Source organism: Haliotis cracherodii, unplaced genomic scaffold (genome assembly GCF_022045235.1).
Source record: "Haliotis cracherodii isolate W230 unplaced genomic scaffold, xgHalCrac1.p SCAF_11, whole genome shotgun sequence".
In the NCBI taxonomy this organism is placed as follows: Eukaryota; Metazoa; Mollusca; class Gastropoda; order Lepetellida; family Haliotidae; genus Haliotis; species Haliotis cracherodii.
The window spans coordinates 1,111,707-1,131,484 of record NW_027266266.1 but is presented as its reverse complement, the minus strand read 5'-3'; the positions used below and the strand labels follow the sequence as shown (position 1 = coordinate 1,131,484).

Below are 19,778 nucleotides of genomic sequence, written 5' to 3'. Positions count from 1 at the left end.
GTGGCACGGACCCCTGAATTCCAAAGGAGGGTTGTACGGTACTAAATTAGTACGTTTGTTTATTTGTTTGTTGTTTTTACGCCACAATACATCAACCAAGTCAGCGAGCCTGACCACCCGATCCCGTTAGTCGCCTCTTACGACAAGCTTAGTCGCCTTGTATGGTAAGCATGGGTTGCTGAAGACCTAGTCTACCCTGGATCACGGGTGTAATACACTTTTGACGTGATTGAAGTATTATTCTGTTAAATTCAATTGGAGTACGCTGTGGATGTCGTAGATGTCTGCCTATTCACACAACAGTGAAATTTATAATTTTATTATTTTCATAAGTAATAGGTAAAATACTGAACTCGCTCCCGTGTAATGCCACTTTTATGAAACTCGTGAATAGTTCTGGTATCTGACGAGCGAAAGCTCGTTAAGTATTCTACATTTACATACTGACACTGCACATTTACATACTGACACTGTACATTTCCATACTGACACTGGACATTTACATACTGACACTGTATATTTACATACTGACAATGTACATTTACATACTGACAATGTACATTTACATACTGACAATGTACATTTACATACTGACACTGTACATTTACATACTGACACTCTACATTTACATACTGACACTGTACCTTTACAAACTGACACTGTACATTTACATAATGACACTGTACATTTACATACTGACACTGCACATTTACATACTGACACTGTATCGGATAGGAATAGGGAAGTTCATCTTTCACGTACAAGAGTCAGATATGCCTGTGAGCATATTAAAGCCGACATATTCAAGGCAAATCAAAGTCAAGTCAAAGATATTGATTGCATGTAAGGCCTCCGGCCCATATACAAAAGAGTTACAAATATGTAGTTTACATATTTCGACATATACTCATGTGTAACAATTTTGTTCTGAGGTAAATTGCATTTTTAACATATATAGCCAGTTTTAATATGACAACATCATTATTTGAAGAAAGAAGAGGAATAAAAGCAGGTACAGGATAATTTGACAGATAGCATTCTGGTATAAACTTTCTTCTTAGGTCACAATACCAAGGACAGACAAAAATAAAATGAATTTCATTTTCTATAGCTGAATGACATAATGGACACAGCCTCTTCAACTTTTCAGTGGACATTTTTCTGCCTTCATTTATCGTGACATCTAGCAATCCGAGCCTAAATTGAATAAATGGACGTCGACCGGTTCTTGATGTTAATGTTGATAATTCACAGCAAAAAAAATGCAGTTTCCGGTATCCGGATACCTGCCGGATACCACCGGACACTTACCCAAAACGCGTCCGGGTATCCGGTGGCAGAAACCTTGCCGGATACCAGATCCGTGGTATCCGGCATGGACACCTCACCTGAAAGTATGCCACCTGGAATCCGGGTATCCGGCACCTCAATCTGGGTGTCCAGGGATCCGGCACCGGAAAACCTCATTCTGAGTTTCAAAAAACATGTCACAATTTGGGGGGTGCATTTTGTTCAATTAAGTGTGAAACACCTAAAAATATATTGGAAACTAACCATGAAAATTGAACATTGCTGAAGGTATCCGGCAGGTATCCGGCAGGTATCCGGCTGCAATTTTTCGAGATGTCTTTCTCCTAGTAAATAATGTTAGCCTGGGCATAGCAGATAGCTGTAGTAATATTCTGTGTTATTTTGGTTGTAAATATCCCCTTAAAGTTGAGATCTATGGGCAGGTACTTTTGGTGAAAACATTTTTCAAATTCATATATATTTCATTTTAGATGTTCAGCGTATTAAATGAAAAGCATTCAGTCCTGGTATGATGGTATCCTTACATTTCATCTTCATATTCCCAGTTTGTTCTAGCTTCTTGTGGTTGAAGCGCTCGATTCACCACATCGGTACATTGCTTGGTGTCACCCATCGTGATATTGTTGGAATTTTGCTCATAAAGTGACATAACACCATATTCACTCTGACAAAACAAATGAAAGTCATTGGCTATGTGCTCACTTGGGCCTTTGTTCCTGGTGAGATTAAAAGATTATTTTGGAACTGTATCAGTACTTGTTACATCTTGACAGACGAGTTTCATTGAAGTTTGAAACAGAATATCATTAACCCAAATGGGTGCATCCACAGAAAATACCTAATAAAGTACCGGTACATAAAAATATCACTGTAATTTTTCTACTGACATGGAACTAATAACTTCATTCAGTGAGCTGTATTAATTGTAGGAAAACATTCAGGGCATTAGTATATTTGATATATGTTAGCACCTATGTTATGAATGATCAATATCATTTTTCTTAACAAATCATATTTATTGATTTTATGACATTTCATTGGTTCAGTAACCAAAGGTGTTTGTAAGAACATTCAAAAACAGAAACAGATGCTTCAATGCCATTTTCTAAATAAACAAATCAGTCAAATCTCAGAAGAATTTCAAGGGAGAAGAATATCTAAAGTCAATTATGTTTGTGCAGTAAACCACAAAAGTCATTCAGATTTGTATAGTCAGCGTCAGTGTACACCACATAAACATAGTCTCACTGCTGTGGTATTAATTCCCTTAGACTTGATTAATGTCGTAATAAAACAACCTACAGAATCACACTGATGTGGCATTATTCATTCAGAATCATCACTTTCTGAGGTGAACCTGCTAGTTGTTCTGGGGAGGATTATTCATCACCCTGAGAGTCCTTTGTATGACTTGTCTGATCTGGTGTCATTGTGAAATCCAGGTGCCTGAAACAATTTATAACATCTTTAAAATCTTGTTATTAAAAATATAAGAAACACACATATATTGACAAAGGGTAAAAAGTTGGTTTCTCAATGAGTAAGGTAATGACAGTTTATCAAGCAACTGTTAACCAAACCATGTTAACCAATGTAAAAAAGCCATAGCAAATTTTACAGAAAATACAAAATTGTAATTGATCTTCTGAAAACAATTCCTGTAGTGCCATAAGGCAGGCTCACCTGAATTTTTCTCAAATGTTTGCATTACATCAAAACATAAGGAAGGGTAAACAAGGCAATGCAAATTGCATAAAATAGGTTCTTATACATAAAAACAGAACTACCGTATTTGATGTAATAAGCGCCTCGCTCTAAAAAGCGCCCACGGGAATATTTGCTAATATATTGGCTAGTTAACAATCCCAATTAGCACCCTTTCCAATTGATCAATGTATACAAGACTTATTTATTTGCATATAATACACATTCGTGTGTGATATGCACCCTTAATTATGGGGAATTTCATTCTGGAAAAATATATATGTCATACATTAACATTTCAGGCTGCCAGCATAAAGCACGAAATTTTGAGAGCGCCTATTTGAATACTCGTTTGATTGTTATAAAGTTACACAGTATTGCATCTATCGTCTGTTTCTAAATACAGTGGAACCCATCTTTGACTTGTGTGATATAATTGAATCATACCCCAATTGAATCATACCCCAAGTGCATTGTTATGCATCTGCACAGAGTGGTCAAAGTCCTTGTCACACACATAGTTTGCTACAAGGCAGAATCCAATAAGTACAGTTGAGACATCAGGTTGTATCCAGACAAACTGTCTGATAATCTCAAGTATGGTCTTGGTAGGATCAAGGGATGTAGCTAATCCTAAATAAACATTAAACAAATGACATAATCTATTCTACAGAACACTTGATCAAAGCCTGCCCCACCTTTGATGTTTATCATCTTGTTACGCTCACAACAGCTCATTAGCAAGATGAACTCAATGTCAACTCATGGTGGATTAGGGATTAACAGGGCAATTAGTGTCAGGTGGGTATTATCACTTGCAATTATCTGTTAATTACTTAATTGAGTAGTGACGGCTTAGTTAGTTTCCAACCACACTGACAAGTCAGTTTACTAGTAACATGTTTCTGTGGACCAAGGAAATGTATCTTGCCAGATACTTAAAAAGTTCTACTCATAAGTAATAAAATAATGACAGTTTTGATATGCAATTCTCCCTACAAAGACATTTAACATTTGATATACATAAACTGTCTGTTGAAACTATGATGATGCTAATATACAAGTCACACAAAACAACTAATTCATATACTGGTACCTAGCCAAACATATATAATTTTTATATGTGTATGCACATGCTTGTACATATACATCTACTGACACATCACACATACAAACAATCATTAGATGGATGTAATCGTTCAAAAATATTTTACATACACAAACAAGTGATCAGATTCTGTAATAGCATGGTTAATATTGGGAGATGTTTAAGCATTTCCATTTTCACAGAATCGAAGGCATATCCTTTCAGGACTCAGATCGGCTTGTAGTGATTTAAATTCACATAAAAATGATTCATGTGAAATGACCTATCCCGCATGTGTGGCACCTGTTATAAAAATACCATTCATTACTTATTTGTGTGTCCAAATTATCCTATTATTAGAAATAATAGGTATTATTATACAGCATGGATATAAGAAAGCTTTATATGGAATTGTTGAAAATTATGTACAGGAAAACATTGAAATAAATCAATCAATACGTGCATTTATCTCAGAATCTGGTAGATTTAATCAATATGGACTTCTCCTTCATTATCTAATTATAATCAGATGATTACATAATTGCTCAACTGATAGTTTGCAATAGTATAGAATTAGTATTTTATTAATAATTATTTTGTATTTGAGCATCATTTAGATAAGCCAATGAAAAAAATATATGTTTAAAACACATGTAGTAGAACATATTGCAATAGTTAAGACCCGAAAAGAAGTTATGTGTAGGATCCTCAAAATGGTATCCACAAGAGCAGGTTGTAGAATCATGACGGCGGTCTGTAAATAATCAAGTCTGGACCAGACTATCCAGTGATTGACATCATGAGCATCCATCCACACAATTGGGATACAATGACATGGATCAACCAAGTCAGCGAGCCTGATCAACCGATCCATTAAGTTATCTCTTACAACTAGCATAGGTTGATCATGTTGATGGGGACTAACTTCAACCTGGAATCCCCATGTGAGTATGTATGCGGCTGTTAGCTTTGTTTGATGTTTAACGCCACACTCAGCAATATCGCAGCTATGTGGCAGGAATCAAACCTGCATGGGTCTTCAGCACGAAGAGTGAACGCTTCAACCACTAGGCTACCCCACCACCCAAAATTCCCCCATGATAAAGTTGTCATCATGGTTATTGTTCAGCTAGTTCAAGTGATAATGTTCATACCCTTAAAATGTCTTATCTTCCACTTCACGATGATCTCTGATGCAAAACTTCCCTGTCATTAAAGCTGTTCTTGATTCTTCACATCTGGAAAAATATGTTGAGGTTATTAATCATCTCACAGAGTAAAGGGAGTATATGAAATAAGACAGTGAGTCACATTAGCATACAAATTATCCAGTTAAAGTAAACATATTTCTTCATTATATACATAAGCAAATACTAACATATGATAGACAGGCTACTTGTTATATAAAAATATAATTATATCCTGATACATTTACTTACATGTTGGCTATGAAAGTTAATGTGTCACATGTGACAGGCTTACATGTGGTAAATTACTTTAATACGTGATCATTGTAATATTCACATATTCCTTACCTTAATGTGTCACTTCAGCTGCCAGCATTACCTCAGCTGCAATCTCAATATTTGGCCAATTTTGACGAAATGACCGATCGTGTTCAGTGTATAAGCTGGGCCTCGTCTCTAATATAACTTGGCGCACGTTGACGACGCGCATAGAGAGCCGGGAACCAGCTTATGTCGTGTTAAACTGGTTCCCGGCTCCGTATGCGCGTCGTCAACTTGCGCCAAACAATATTGTGATATTAGAGACGGGGGCCCAGCTTTGTGTTAACCCGGAACAAGCCAATTTACCCATATTCCCCTGCGGTCCAGGGCGCCATTTTAGAACATAGATGTAAACAAACCTTGTGTATCGATATACACTGTGATGCTTGATTACGATAAGCTTACCTCGTGTATCGATACATTGTTCTCATTCACCTCCACCACGGAAATACCGGCCGAAGTTCCTCTGAGCCATCCACAACGCGGATGTCAACAGTATTTGGAAAGGCGATTGGCAGCAAATGCGGATGCCAGGTACGTAGCAGGGCTTCGTGACCTTATGATTTCCGTGCAGAGATCTTATGGAACGGATTGATTTAGATATTTTCCTGCTCTACATACTTTACCGTAAACGCCAAGGGTCCTTTTTTTAGTATTAAGGTCAACTGTTTGTTATGACGACAAGGATTTGCATAAGGGGCGTAATGGATTTGTGGTCAAAACAAGATGATCCAAATTAGATCCGCTTTTTACAGATAATGAAGAAATGTACAAAGATCTAGGAACGATTATTAACTCTAAACTTTTGTGGGATGCTAATACAGACAATAATGGCCACCAAAGACTTTACTTTTTTTACGCTTAACATATTTTTATAATTACACTGTTATGTCCTTGTTTTGTATAAGCTTCATAACTAAATAATTCAATATTTCATGGAATGACTCTGACCTTGGCGAGGATCTGTTTTGCAACAAGTGATTCCCTATGTAAAGTGTATGTTGAATGACCCTGGCTTTGTTGTCAAATAATTGTTTGACAGTTGTTAAATATGGGATTATGTTTTATCTCTGAATGTTTGGAATGAAATATTTTAATAAGGACAGTTCTAAGTTGGAAACTCAACTGGGGCCTTTTCAATTGAATTCAATGTACAGCATGTACAGTTTGGATATTTCTGTATTGTGAATGCTACTTATTTTTGCAGAATGTCTGGATGAATGAATGAGTCAGTCATCTGCACAGCATCGATGGAAAAAGGGAAGCAATGAGGAACAAGAGAAGAGTAGCAGTGAGTGGTAAATATTTGAAATTATTCTGTTTGGTTCATCATGTTCATGTAGCTATTCTGCAAATATTTCTTCAGTTTGCTTGTTCTTTATCACCTGTTGGCATGGATGGCCTAATTATCAAAGGCACCACAACTTGCTGTGCATAGTTGTATCTCTTGGGCTTGACAGAAACCGATGGTCATGGGTTTGAATCGAGGGTAGCATCATACACTTGCTTGTGGGTTTCATCAAAGTGGTAAACATGTAAGACCTGCATCACTTCGGGCTTTCTTCCCATTTCACTCATTTAACACCACATCCAACAATAGTTCAGCTAAATGACAAGGATTATAAATAATCAAATCTCAACTAGGCAACCCAGTGATTAATGTTATGAGCTCGATCCAGATGCACCGATGATGACTGTTATGGACAACATCCCACGTTATTGGGTACGATTACGAGCGATCAATGAGTCCACTTGCTACCTCATCTATTACTTTGGCTTGTATGGCAAGCATTTTTAAGAGATGTCAGTTAATGATTGTTTCAACTCATCAGCATGGAACAATATATATTTCAAATGTTTGGTATATAACAAAACTCAAAGATGATAAATTAAGTGAATTTGCTGCCTTTTATCTGTAAGTACATGTTGCAACAATTCTTTTCTATTGCTACAATCTTTATACATAATTTTGCAGAAACTGAAGTCCAGCTTGAGATACCCGGATGACTGGTTGACAGTCTGGAAGGACCCTTCCAGATATCAGAAGTGATAGGCAGATAGTGATGAGGAGAATCCTGTTATTTCAGTGGGGGCCTACCAAGAAGTTATATCCCAATTGACACTGGGACACACTCACTAAGGCTGGTCTGGCTAATGTGAGAAGACCAACCAATGCCAAGTCGGAGCGGGACCCTTCAAGGACGTTGAAGAAATTATTGTCTTTGGCCATGTGGTAATCACTTGAAAGGAATGATGTTTGCGACTACTTGTCTATAAATGTGGACCCAAACACCAAATAGAATGTTCACAATTCTACTAACACAATGCAACAGGGATAGAGCCGATCTGGCCTCCCCTCATCCTGGTTCCTGTTTTTCCATGGCAATATAGAAGGGAAAGGATATTTGAGGGCAAGTAACTCTGAAATGGTGAGCATGGTCTGGTGATGCTTTCAAGCGAACAGTTATCCCACTCTGTTATGAGTATTGAAGAATAGGAGGAAATTGCATACTGCATCAGGAACCATCATGTGAACAATGTTCAGTGTGTGATATAGGCATATGAATAAAAGAATTTGATAATTTGTTTGTTGTTTATGTTTCTTTAGCCAGGTGTGTAAATGGGGATTTTCCAGTTTGCCTCAGTTTGATAGCCACAGTTATCGGATGAAACCATGCATTGCTTGGACATCTTTGGAATAACACATTGGTCTGCTATGTCAAAGGTCAATGTCATAGCCAGACAAAAAAATTGTTAATGGCCAAACTCTTCCTTAGGGCAGGGATAGAAGTTGGCAACAGGTCATACACTTACTTTTTATCCCCCCCGGCATATAATACTGGGTGATATAGCGATCAGCCAGTCTGTCTGTCCGTCCGTCCATCCGTAATCATTTCCTTTTCCAGGGGAAGGATTCCCAAACCATTCAGTGTATTTGATCGAAACTTGGCAAATCCATCAGGCACATACTGAAGTGGTGCCTTTTGATATTTTGGGATTTTTCTAAAAAAAATTAAAAATTTTTTTTTTATGGAATGACGTTGGACATAGACTCAGTTGGGGATGGGGTTCGTTTCCGGGGCAGAATTCAAAAACCATTCAGTGTATTTGATCAAAACTTGGCAGAGCTATCAGGCACATACTGAAGTGTTGCCTTTTGATATTTTGGGATTTTTCTAATTTTTATTTTTTTAAATTTTTATGGAATGAAGTTTGACATAGACTCAATTGGGGATGAGGTTCGTTTCTGGGGCAGAATTCGAAAACCATTCAATGTATTTGATCGAAACATGGCATTCATATGGATGCGACCATGGTGGATCTTTTGTGGATAAACAATGTATGCTTCTTAAAGAACTTTAAACTGTTGACTCATTACATACAGAATTGCACATTTACTAGTGGTTACTTTACAGACAGCTGCCGGGGGGTTATGTCATCTTTCTGATGACTCTTGTTCTCTAATGTGCCTTTTCCTGCAGAAGTCTAAATAACTCTTATACATATAGTTGTATATCATTGTCATATGTTTGTCAATGTTATACTGAATGAAGTAATTTACAATTGTTTTTGAAATAGTCGCAACTGATATTGAAGGTCAAATTAGCTTTCAAGGTCTTTCACTAAAAAATGTTCACAGTAACTGAGGAACAGCTCTCTGTAGTGTGATGAAATCTGGTACATGTCACCCTCAGAGTGAGGCATATTGTGTTTCAAACTTAAATGAAGCTGGTATACTCGTAACAAGTACTTGTACCTTTACAAATAATCATATTATCATCTCACTAGGACCAAAGGCCCAAGTGAGCACACAGTCGATGAGTTTATACTTTCACTCAGAACAATTTGGAAGTCTGAACATGAAATTTAAGGATATCATCATACATGTATTAGAACTGATGTTTGTTCATTAAACAGCTTAACATCTAAAAAGATTGAAAAAATTGTCTTCTCCAAAAGTACATGCCCATAGATCTCAACTTTAAGGGGATATTTACAACTAAAATGACACAGAATGTTACTACAGCTATCTGATATGCCCAGGCTAACATCATTTACCAGGATTAAGACATCTTGAAAAATTGCATCCGGATACCTGCCGGATACCTGCCGGATTCCTTCAGCAATGTTCAATTTTCATGGTTAGTTTCCAATATACATTTAGGTGTTTCACACTTAATTGAACAAAATGCACCCCCAAATTGTGACATGTTTTTGGAAACTCAGAATGAGGTATCCGGTGCCGGATCCTTGGTATCCGGTGCCGGATCCTTGGACACCCAGATTGAGGTATCCGGTGAGGTATCCGGTGCCGGATACCCGGATTCCAGGTGGCATACTTTCAGGTGAGGTGTCCATGCCGGATACCACGGATCTGGTATCCGGCAAGGTTTCTGCCACCGGATACCCGGACGCGTTTTGGGTAAGTGTCCGGTGGTATCCGGCAGGTATTCGGATACCGGAAACTGCATTTTTTTTGCTGTGTAAGTATTTTCTGGTTGAATAATACTCTTAAAGGTTCTGTACAAGTCATAAATTGAACTGTTTTCTAGAGTGGAATGCCATTCCTGATAAAACATTTTTTAGATTGTTCACGAAATTGTTTCAAAAGAGTTTAACATCACCAACTGTTTGGTTTAACCATACAAAGCCGTAGCCATGAGAAAAACAAAAGGTTTCTGATATGTGATGCCCATGTTACTTTGCCCATGTCGATTAGATGTACAAGCACATTATAAGCAAGTTTGGGGATTCGGCGTTCATGTATTCCAAAAATATTAAAACAGTATTTCAAGCATCTAATTTGGGAGTTGATGTATAACGGATAAGAATTTTTTACAGGCTAAAAGATGTAGCTTTTCAAGACAATCGTATCTCTGAAATCTCCATACTTCTGATCCCTTTAACAGGTTTGGTTTGGCATCAAATAATTTAAAAAATATATTCGGTGTAAAATCTAATACTTTCTGCGAGACAGACATTACATTGATTAAGGCCTTCTTTGCACGTGATGTTAAGACCGAGATACTTTTCGTGAAGTTCATTGTATGGGTAAACATAACACCAAGATATGCATAATGGCTCAGAACGTTAACACATTTACCATCGACAAACCATCTTTCATTCAATGACACCTGCCCCCTCTTCTGAAAATGACAATATCTGTTTTATCATGGTTACCTGATAGTTTCCATTCTTTGGTGTAACATTCTCAAAATTGAAGTTGTTTGTAGTCCAATAACAGAATCTGAATATAAAAGATACTAAAATGACATCGGGGAAAAGAAGCATCAAAATGTCTATTACATTTGGGAGCAATTGAATACCATGTTTACCGTTAGCCATAAGTTCGTAATATAATTCACTAATAAAAAATGAGAACACTATCGGGCTCAAGATACATCCTTGACGTAAGCCAACAGGACAGTCACAGACATCGGTTACATCGTCACCACATCGTACACATGATTGGATATTTGAATACATAGCTTTTAATACAGAGTACATTTTCCCCTGAAGGCCAGTAGTTCTTAAATAGTGCCATAGTTTATAACGATCAACAGAGTCAAAAGCTTTTTTAAAATCGGCAAAGGCTACATACACTTTGTGTTTACGACGTGATAGACATTTTTGGATTATTGCATATAATGTGAATATGTGATCTGAAGTTGAGTACTTTCTTCTAAAACCAGTTTGAGTTTCGGGAATCTTATCTCGCATGTTAGCCCAATTCGTAATCCTGGAATTAAGTACTGATGTAAAATCTTTCCACGAATACTCATTAGGGATATTGCCCTATAATTGTCTGGGTTGTTAAACTCTCCTTTCTCGTGTATTGGAATAATTACCGGACAAGACAAGCTTCTGGGGAATATACCACTGTCAAACATCTTATTGAAACATTTTTGGAGAAAAGGCATCATCTCAAATTTGGAACATTTTATCATTTCAACCACAACATGGTCAGGACCAGCAGCTGTTCCACTTTGTAGATGTACTATAGTGTCCAGAATCTCCTCCTGTGATATGGGTGATTCTAAAATAAGTTCGTCAACATCATTATAACATGCAGAGGAAACATCAAACACATCGCTGTCAGTGTTGCAAACAGTGTCATTTGAAAAAAAATAAAATAAAATGAATAAGCCACTCAGCCCTTTGAGATACTAACTTTTCTATTTTCCTGCTTTTTTAATGAACGTATTTGTTTCAAAAACTTATAGGGAGAATAGATAGTATCACTCAGTTTTTTAAGCCTAAATTTACACAAGTAAGATTTATTTTTCCTACAGCAGGATTTATATTGATTTCTCTTTGCAGTAGGTGTTTCTATTAGAAATAGTACGTCTACGTCTAAATGTTCTCAATGCTTTTCGAGGATCCCGTCTAGCAATCTCACATTCGTCACTTAATGGGGCCTTGGTATGTTGATAACGCATAATTCTAGTTCTTTTCCTCCTACAATCTGCAGAATCTAAGATAACATAAACGAAATCATCTATAGCCCCCTCAATGTTAAAATCCAGTTTACTCAAAAGTAGTTGATTACAAGACACCATCCTTTCCTGCAGGCTGTTTAAAAAACGTTTCACAAAGAGATTCATTCCAAACAATCTTTTCTTTGAAGCAACCGGATGTTGGCTTATCATTTTGGTTGTTCATGTTTGGGAATTTACATGTTAATTCTAATGATAAATGGTCGGACTCTATACGATCTCCAATGTTGAACATGTCAATGTATTGAAAAAGATCCGGAGAACAGATAAAGCAATCATTCACACTACAGACCTGGTGACCACAATATGTATAGTCCCCTCCTGCGTCTCCATATACCCCGCCGTGAGCAACAAGTAGCTGGAATGAATAACACATGTCTAACAATATCTGCCCAAATCTGTTGATCACACTGTCATGGGATTTACGATCATTAATAGGTAGCTCCTCCTCCTCACTAAATGGAATGTTGTGTTTATCAAAAGCATCATCAAAGTTAGCAGGCTGGCTGTTTTGTTCACCTGTACGTGTATTCATATCACCACAAATAAGTGTGTAAGAATCTCTAATTTCTGGAAGGTTTTCTAATAAGAACTGATCAAGCAGTTCAATGTTACATTTAGAGTTACTCTTGTTAGTATGACGAACCCGACGGTGGGATATACGTACATATCAAATTTATATTTCTGTCAACAGAGACCAATTGGTTTGCTACTTTAATGCATACAAAATTATCGATATCAGATGTTATTAGCCTGCAAAACTTACTAATTGAATGTGTATACGTGACCTGAGAGTCGACCATACTCAGATAATTTAATTGCGGGGCTGTAAAAGACATCATAACCATCTAACCAATTAATGTCTCACATATCATATACAAATGTTTCTACAAGACACACTCTCTGGAATTTGCTTAGGTTAGAGATGACGTCGCTGTCATCCACTTTTGGGCTCAGTCCATTTACGTTCCAACACAAGAAAATAACTTTCTCATCTTCACTCACAGTAGCGCTAAAAAAATCTATCGTGTCACCGGTGTCGGATCTATTACATCCATATGGTATATTATCCGGGCCTCGGCCATCCTCCTATGGAAGAACACAGCTGTAGTTGTGGTAAAGACACTGAAAGAGTTTACGTTAATTCCTCGAATGCCCTTGCATGAATTTGTGTCCAGTGTTGTTTGTTGTTTGTAATACTGTTGTTTGCGTGTATTAATATACTAGTATTAATCATTAGGTACGTTTGGAAAATAAAGGATCAAGTAAGCTCCTGGAGGTTTTTCTATTGCTCCTGATTGTCATTGAATACTAGTGTGTTGGAATCAATCAAAGGAAGTCGGCGTCTCTGTTTCTTTCACCCTGTCGCAGGAATCCTGCGTATTTGTAGAAGAAAGCAAAATATGTTATTAGTGTGTCACACGCTACAATTTAAATTTTATTTGCTAACATACAGGCGTATTTGCAAAGGAGCGCCTAGCCAAACAAGCTCTCGACTCATAACAAGCTTTATCAATCATATAAAATCTTTCGGAACATCCACAATTATAGTAAGGAACGGATGACGTCATAGATACACACACAGCTCACATACAATACTCAGACATTCAGAGAGGGCAAAAATAGAATAATACACAGCTCATATGCAATATAAACATACAACGGAGCATCAGTATAAGGAGTACCATCATCGATACATACTCTGTGTGTGTGTGTGTGTGTGTGTGTGTGTGTGTGTGTGTGTGTTATTTTATGCCGCGCTCAGCAGTTTTTCAGCTATGACGACAGTCTGTAAATAATCGAGTATGGACCAGACAATCCAGTGATTGACATCACGAGCATCAATCCACGCAATTGGGATACGATGACATGCAACAACCAAGTCAGCGAGCCTGACCACCCGATCCCGTTAGTCGCTTCTTACGACAAGCAATAGATTGACGAGTTTGTTGTAAGTTTCAGGATTAATTATGATTATATGACATAGAATTAACATAGAACTACATTACGAAATATGGCGTTAAAATACTTATCACACACCCTATAAATACACTCATTTGACAATCTCCTTACCTGATCATGCAAAGTAAAGTTCCAAATACAACAAATGACCAAATGTCTGAACAAATATTTTTCATGACTTTCAATTGTCATCAATACAACAAACATTTACACCTTGAGTCTGAAATATAAAACCACACACGACGTCTCTGTTTCCAACAACGTCCTCCTTCACCGTCTGCACGACCACTACATTCATTTCACTGACCGCTATGGGACATCAGGAGATCCACCACGTGCTGATGACCCCGGGATCTCGCCACGGCGGCAGCTGTCTGCCCCAACGTGTTCCTGGCGTCGATGTCCACCACATTCTGTGAGAGAACAAACTTCACAGTCTCAACATATCCCCCGACACAGGCCAAGTGAAGGGTGCTGTTACCGTCATCGTCCCCCATTGACACATCAGCTCCTTCACTCATAAGTAATTCCACTACATCTCTGCGTCCATTTACTGCTGCCTCCAACACCGGGGTCCTGTTCCGCCATCCTCTGCTATTGATGTCCACCATGTTCAGTGAGAGGAGAAACTTCACCATCTCAACATCGCTTCCCCGACAGGCCACGTGAAGGATGTTGTTACCGACGTCGTTAAGCAGGGTCACATCTGCTCCATCATTCACAAGGAGCTTCACTACCTCTCTGTGTCCCTTCTCTGCTGCCACAATCACAGGTGTATCCCGGCACACCCCTCTACAGTTCAGGCTCACACCACGCTGACCCACGACGTTCCTCACCTCGTCCACGTCCCCGGCACGACAGGCGTCAAGGAGGGTGACGTTAGGTGTGGGGTCGGACCGCGAGGCCTTCTGTGTCACTGAAACATAAACTTGTACTCTGTACACAATCTCTCATTGTCTCTTAATACAATACATGTATTACTTGTACTCTGTATACACGCTGTCGTCGTCTCTTAATACAATACATGTAATACTTATATTTTGAATACAAGCTGTCGTCTCTTGGTACAAGACATGTAATACTTGTACTCCGAATACACGCTGTCGTCGTCTCTTAATACATTACATGTAGTATTTGTAATCTGAATACACGCTGTCGTCGTCTCTTAATACAATACATGTAGTATTTGTACTCCGAATACACGCTGTCGTCGTCTCTTGATATAAAATATGTAATACTTGTACCCTGAATACACGCTGTCGTCGTCTCTTAATACAATAAATGTAATACTTGTACTCTGTACACAAGATGTCATCGTCTATCAATACAATACATGAAATACGCGGCATTGTTTGACACTAGTTTTAGGTTAAATTTCATGACATTTGATGCATCTTTAACGCCTTGAATAATTAGGAGATAAATATTTCGTTTTGTAAGATTTGCGTGATGTTATGCTGAATGGATGTACGGAAATTTCATTTGAACACGACGCCGTAAGGCGGAGTGTTCAAATGAAAAATTTCCGTACATCCATTCAGCATAACATCACGCAAATCTTACAAAACGAAATATTTATCGACATTGTAACATGAACGTTAATTAAATCGATATTTAGGAGGAACTAATTTACTGAGCGCATGACACAACAAAACTGTCGTTAGTAATACGTCTCCTCGTGCTCACCTTCGAAAAGATGCATGATATGGGGTGCCGCGAAACCGATCAATGGTTTCGAGGTACTCCAATAATGAGGGTCCATTTTACGAAAGGGGTGGTCACATGTTCAAGCTCATTTCTCAGAAAATAAACAAACAACAGGAAATATCACAAATTCAATTCTTTATCACAGTTCCTCATCTTACTTGTAATTTGTAGTTATGCGTAACTATGAAATACAAATAATCAAAATTAGAAAAGACGTACATACTGTTGGGCCCCTGTACAAGATAGTGTCAACTCGCCTGAAACTGAGGTGGTGACAAGAGACGTCAAACATGTGCGAAATTTCAGACATGCAGCTTAGCTGGGATTGAAAAAGTTGTTTACTGTTACAGTGGATTAACATATGTGAGAGAGGCCGTGGAAATTAGCAGAAGAATTAACCTGGAAATTATTCACGGGAGCAGTGGACAGTGGCAGGATTTCTTGTATCTATGACAGGTACCAAATTACGTTCGTTAGCGAGCTGCTGCTGTCTCTGAAAAATGTTCGAATAATGTCGTTTTTGAGACGAGCTCGAGTCAATGGAATACGGCTTCAACGATTCATCGGATTTGTGGCCGGTAATTCTGCAAATCTCGCGATTCAATACCTGCGTTTGACAGTAAAGTGACGGCAGTTTGCAGTGTGAAATTCCCGGTCTTGGATAATGTTTATGCTGCGCTCAAATGGCGGCCCCTGATATGCCTGTGTATGGCAGCACGCAACCCAACAAAACTCGATTTTGAGTAAAGTTCTCCCTCAGCATTTCTGACTTCGGCATAAAAGAACCTCAGTCTCTCATTCAGTTGAAAAGCAGGAAGCTCTTCGAACGTGGGTTCAAAACCTCGGAAACCAAGCCATTCTGGAAGTGAAAAGATTGCCTTGTTCAGGGTACAAATGTGACGGTAAGTGGGAGTAATTCGTTATTATTACGGTGTCGTGTTTAAATGAAATTTCCGTATATCCATTTAGTATAACATATCTCAAATCTTACAAAACGAAATATTTAATTTATGTTAAGATTTTGGTCAATCTCGTTATATTATTGCCAATTTTTGCGATGACACATTGGTCACGCTTTACATTGCTATTATGGCAATGGTGTAAGGGAGGTAACTCTCGCTGATGTTGATAGAATCTGCGTAGGAATTTTTTTTTATTTGTTTATGTATTCTTTTATGTTTCAATGGCTTACGTCGAAATATTTTAACTCCCAGTAGATTTGGAGAGGTTCCTATCCACGATGTCCTGTACTGCTTTTGTATCAAGGGACGCGAAGCGGTGACTGGACGCTTGAACTTTGGGCTCTACGGAAACGCTGGCTGTATTTCCTAGTTCGGGGGCCATCTCAGAACGGTTTTCAGCTTCAACAGCTTTTTGTGGGTTATAATAAGAACAAAATTAGGTGGATGTATGAAAGTCATTATAGAGTTGCAATAAATGTTTTTTTACTGTGTTAAAAATTGATTTTGTTTTGTTTTTTCCTTTGGCCAAGCCCAAGAAAATTACATTATTTATGATTATGATTTTGTAATTAATGGAAAAAGGTAAATTTCATTTACCTTCAAATTCTTGTATTATCTCAGAAAATGTCTCGTCGCCCCATTCACTCAATATTTTATCGAAATCTCCGATGTGGAAGTCAGGGTAAATTTCCATCTGTTCCTCCATGTTGATGATTTCAAAAATAGTTCCATTAATTAATGTATACATACACGGTGATGAGACCCCAAAAATTCAGCGATGTTATGCTCATTCGACAACACTTTTTAACCAATCAGATCAGGGAACATACCTACATTTATGTTACAATTATCATTAATCTTGTGCATGCAAAAATAAGTTGTGATATAACAGCACACAATTGCTGACATTGGTCTGACATTCCAGTATCATACTCCCGCCTGTGGCTCTCACTTCCTGGACGATGAACAACTCCAGTAGCTTGTGTCACTGAGGTGGCCCCCCTCTCATTCCGCGTCACCTTCGCCCCCCTCTCATTCCGCGTCACCTTCGCCCCCCTCTCATTCCGCGTCACCTTCGCCCCCCTCTCATTCCGTGTCACCTTCGCCCCCCTCTCATTCCGTGTCACCTTCGCCCCCCTCTCATTCCGCGTCACCTTCGCCCCCCTCTCATTCCGTGTCACCTTCGCCCCCCTCTCATTCCGCGTCACCTTCGCCCCCCTCTCATTCCGTGTCACCTTCGCCCCCCTCTCATTCCGTGTCACCTTCGCCCCCCTCTCATTCCGCGTCACCTTCGCCCCCCTCTCATTCCGTGTCACCTTCGCCCCCCTCTCATTCCGTGTCACCTTCGCCCCCCTCTCATTCCGTGTCACCTTCGCCCCCCTCTCATTCCGTGTCACCTTCGCCCCCCTCTCATTCCGCGTCACCTTCGCCCCCCTCTCATTCCGTGTCACCTTCGCCCCCCTCTCATTCCGTGTCACCTTCGCCCCCCTCTCATTCCGTGTCACCTTCGCCCCCCTCTCATTCCGTGTCACCTTCGCCCCCCTCTCATTCCGCGTCACCTTCGCCCCCCTCTCATTCCGCGTCACCTTCGCATCACTCGGTGCTGGAACAAAACAGCTGGTTTTAGTACCAGATCTTAACATTATCTACAGCTGGTTTTAGTACCAGATCTTAATATCATCTACAGTTGGTTTTAGTACTAGATCTTAACATTATCTACAGTTGGTTTTAGTACTAGATCTTAACATTATCTACAGTTGGTTTTAGTATTAAATCTGTACATTATATACAGTTGGTTTTAGTAATAAATCTATATATTATATACAGTTGGTTTAAGTACTAGATGTAAACATTATATACAGTTGGTTTTAGTACTAGATCTCTACATTATATAGAGTTGGTTTTAGTACTAGATCTCTACATTATATACAGTTGGTTTAGTAATAAATCTATACATTATATACAGTTGGTTTTAGTACTAGATCTCTACATTATATACAGTTGGTTTTAGTACTAGATCTCTACATTATATAGAGTTGGTTTTAGTATTAAATCTATACATTATATACAGTTGGTTTTAGTAATAGATCTCTACATTATATAGAGTTGGTTTTAGTACTAGATCTCTACATTATATACAGTTGGTTTTAGTACTAGATCTCTACATTATATACAGTTGGTTTTAGTAATAGATCTCTACACTATATACAGTTGGTTTTAGTACTAGATCTCTACATTATATACAGTTGGTTTTAGTACTAGATCTCTACACTATATACAGTTGGTTTTAGTAATAGATCTCTACACTATATACAGTTGGTTTTAGTAATAAATCTATACATTATAAACAGTTGGTTTCAGTAATAAATCTATACATTATCTACAGTTGGTTTCAGTACCAGATCTCTACATTATATACAGTTGGTTTTAGTAATAAATCTATACATTATATACAGTTGGTTTTAGTAATAAATCTATATATTATATACAGTTGGTTTAAGTACTAGATGTTAACATTATATACAGTTGGTTTTAGTACTAGATCTCTACATTATATACAGTTGGTTTTAGTACTAGATCTCTACATTATATACAGTTGGTTTTAGTACTAGATCTCTACACTATATACAGTTGGTTTTAGTAATAGATCTCTACACTATATACAGTTGGTTTTAGTAATAAATCTATACATTATAAACAGTTGGTTTCAGTAATAAATCTATACATTATCTACAGTTGGTTTCAGTACCAGATCTCTACATTATATACAGTTGGTTTCAGTAATAAATCTATACATCATTTACAGTTCGTTTTAGTACCAGATCTCTACATTATATACAGTTGGTTTCAGTAATAAATCTATACATCATTTACAGTTCGTTTTAGTACCAGATCTCTACACTATATACAGTTGGTTTTGGTAATAAATCTACACATCATTTACAGTTCGTTTTAGTACTAGATCTTAACATTATAAACAGTTAGTTTTAGCAATAGATCTATACATTATATACAGTTGGTTTTAGTACTAGATCTCTAC

At 38.0% G+C, this 19,778-nt stretch overlaps 2 protein-coding genes and 2 long non-coding RNA genes across 4 annotated transcripts; 1 reads left to right on the top strand and 3 right to left on the bottom strand.

The window, feature by feature from the left end:
* Positions 1-2,411: 2,411 nt before the first annotated feature.
* LOC139455188 (uncharacterized) lies at positions 2,412-5,753 on the bottom strand. The gene is made up of 3 exons (XR_011652470.1): positions 5,638-5,753; positions 5,257-5,340; positions 2,412-2,757 (listed from the first exon to the last, which is right to left on the bottom strand). It is a non-coding gene; the product is annotated as an uncharacterized lncRNA (long non-coding RNA).
* A 269-nt stretch (positions 5,754-6,022) lies between these two features.
* LOC139455187 (uncharacterized) lies at positions 6,023-7,697 on the top strand. Its single transcript, XR_011652469.1, has 3 exons — positions 6,023-6,144; positions 6,818-6,908; positions 7,586-7,697. It is a non-coding gene; the product is annotated as an uncharacterized lncRNA (long non-coding RNA).
* Positions 7,698-13,557: 5,860 nt separating this feature from the next.
* Positions 13,558-16,444, bottom strand: LOC139455999 (26S proteasome non-ATPase regulatory subunit 10-like; the record flags this gene model as incomplete). Its single annotated transcript, XM_071237519.1, has 2 exons — positions 13,558-14,985; positions 16,384-16,444. Coding segments are annotated over 2 exons (678 nt in total), but the record flags the coding sequence as incomplete, so codon positions are not given.
* Positions 16,445-17,574: 1,130 nt separating this feature from the next.
* Positions 17,575-18,381, bottom strand: LOC139455998 (otolin-1-like). Its single transcript, XM_071237518.1, has one exon. It carries the CDS (start codon positions 18,379-18,381, stop codon positions 17,575-17,577), a length of 807 nt encoding a protein of 268 aa, XP_071093619.1.
* Between the last annotated feature and the right edge of the window lie 1,397 nt (positions 18,382-19,778).

What these genes read in the sequence shown, in the direction of transcription:
- LOC139455998 (XM_071237518.1), bottom strand. Translation starts at nt 18,381, where the DNA reads ATGTTAAGATCTGGTACTAAAACCAGCTGTTTTGTTCCAGCACCGAGT.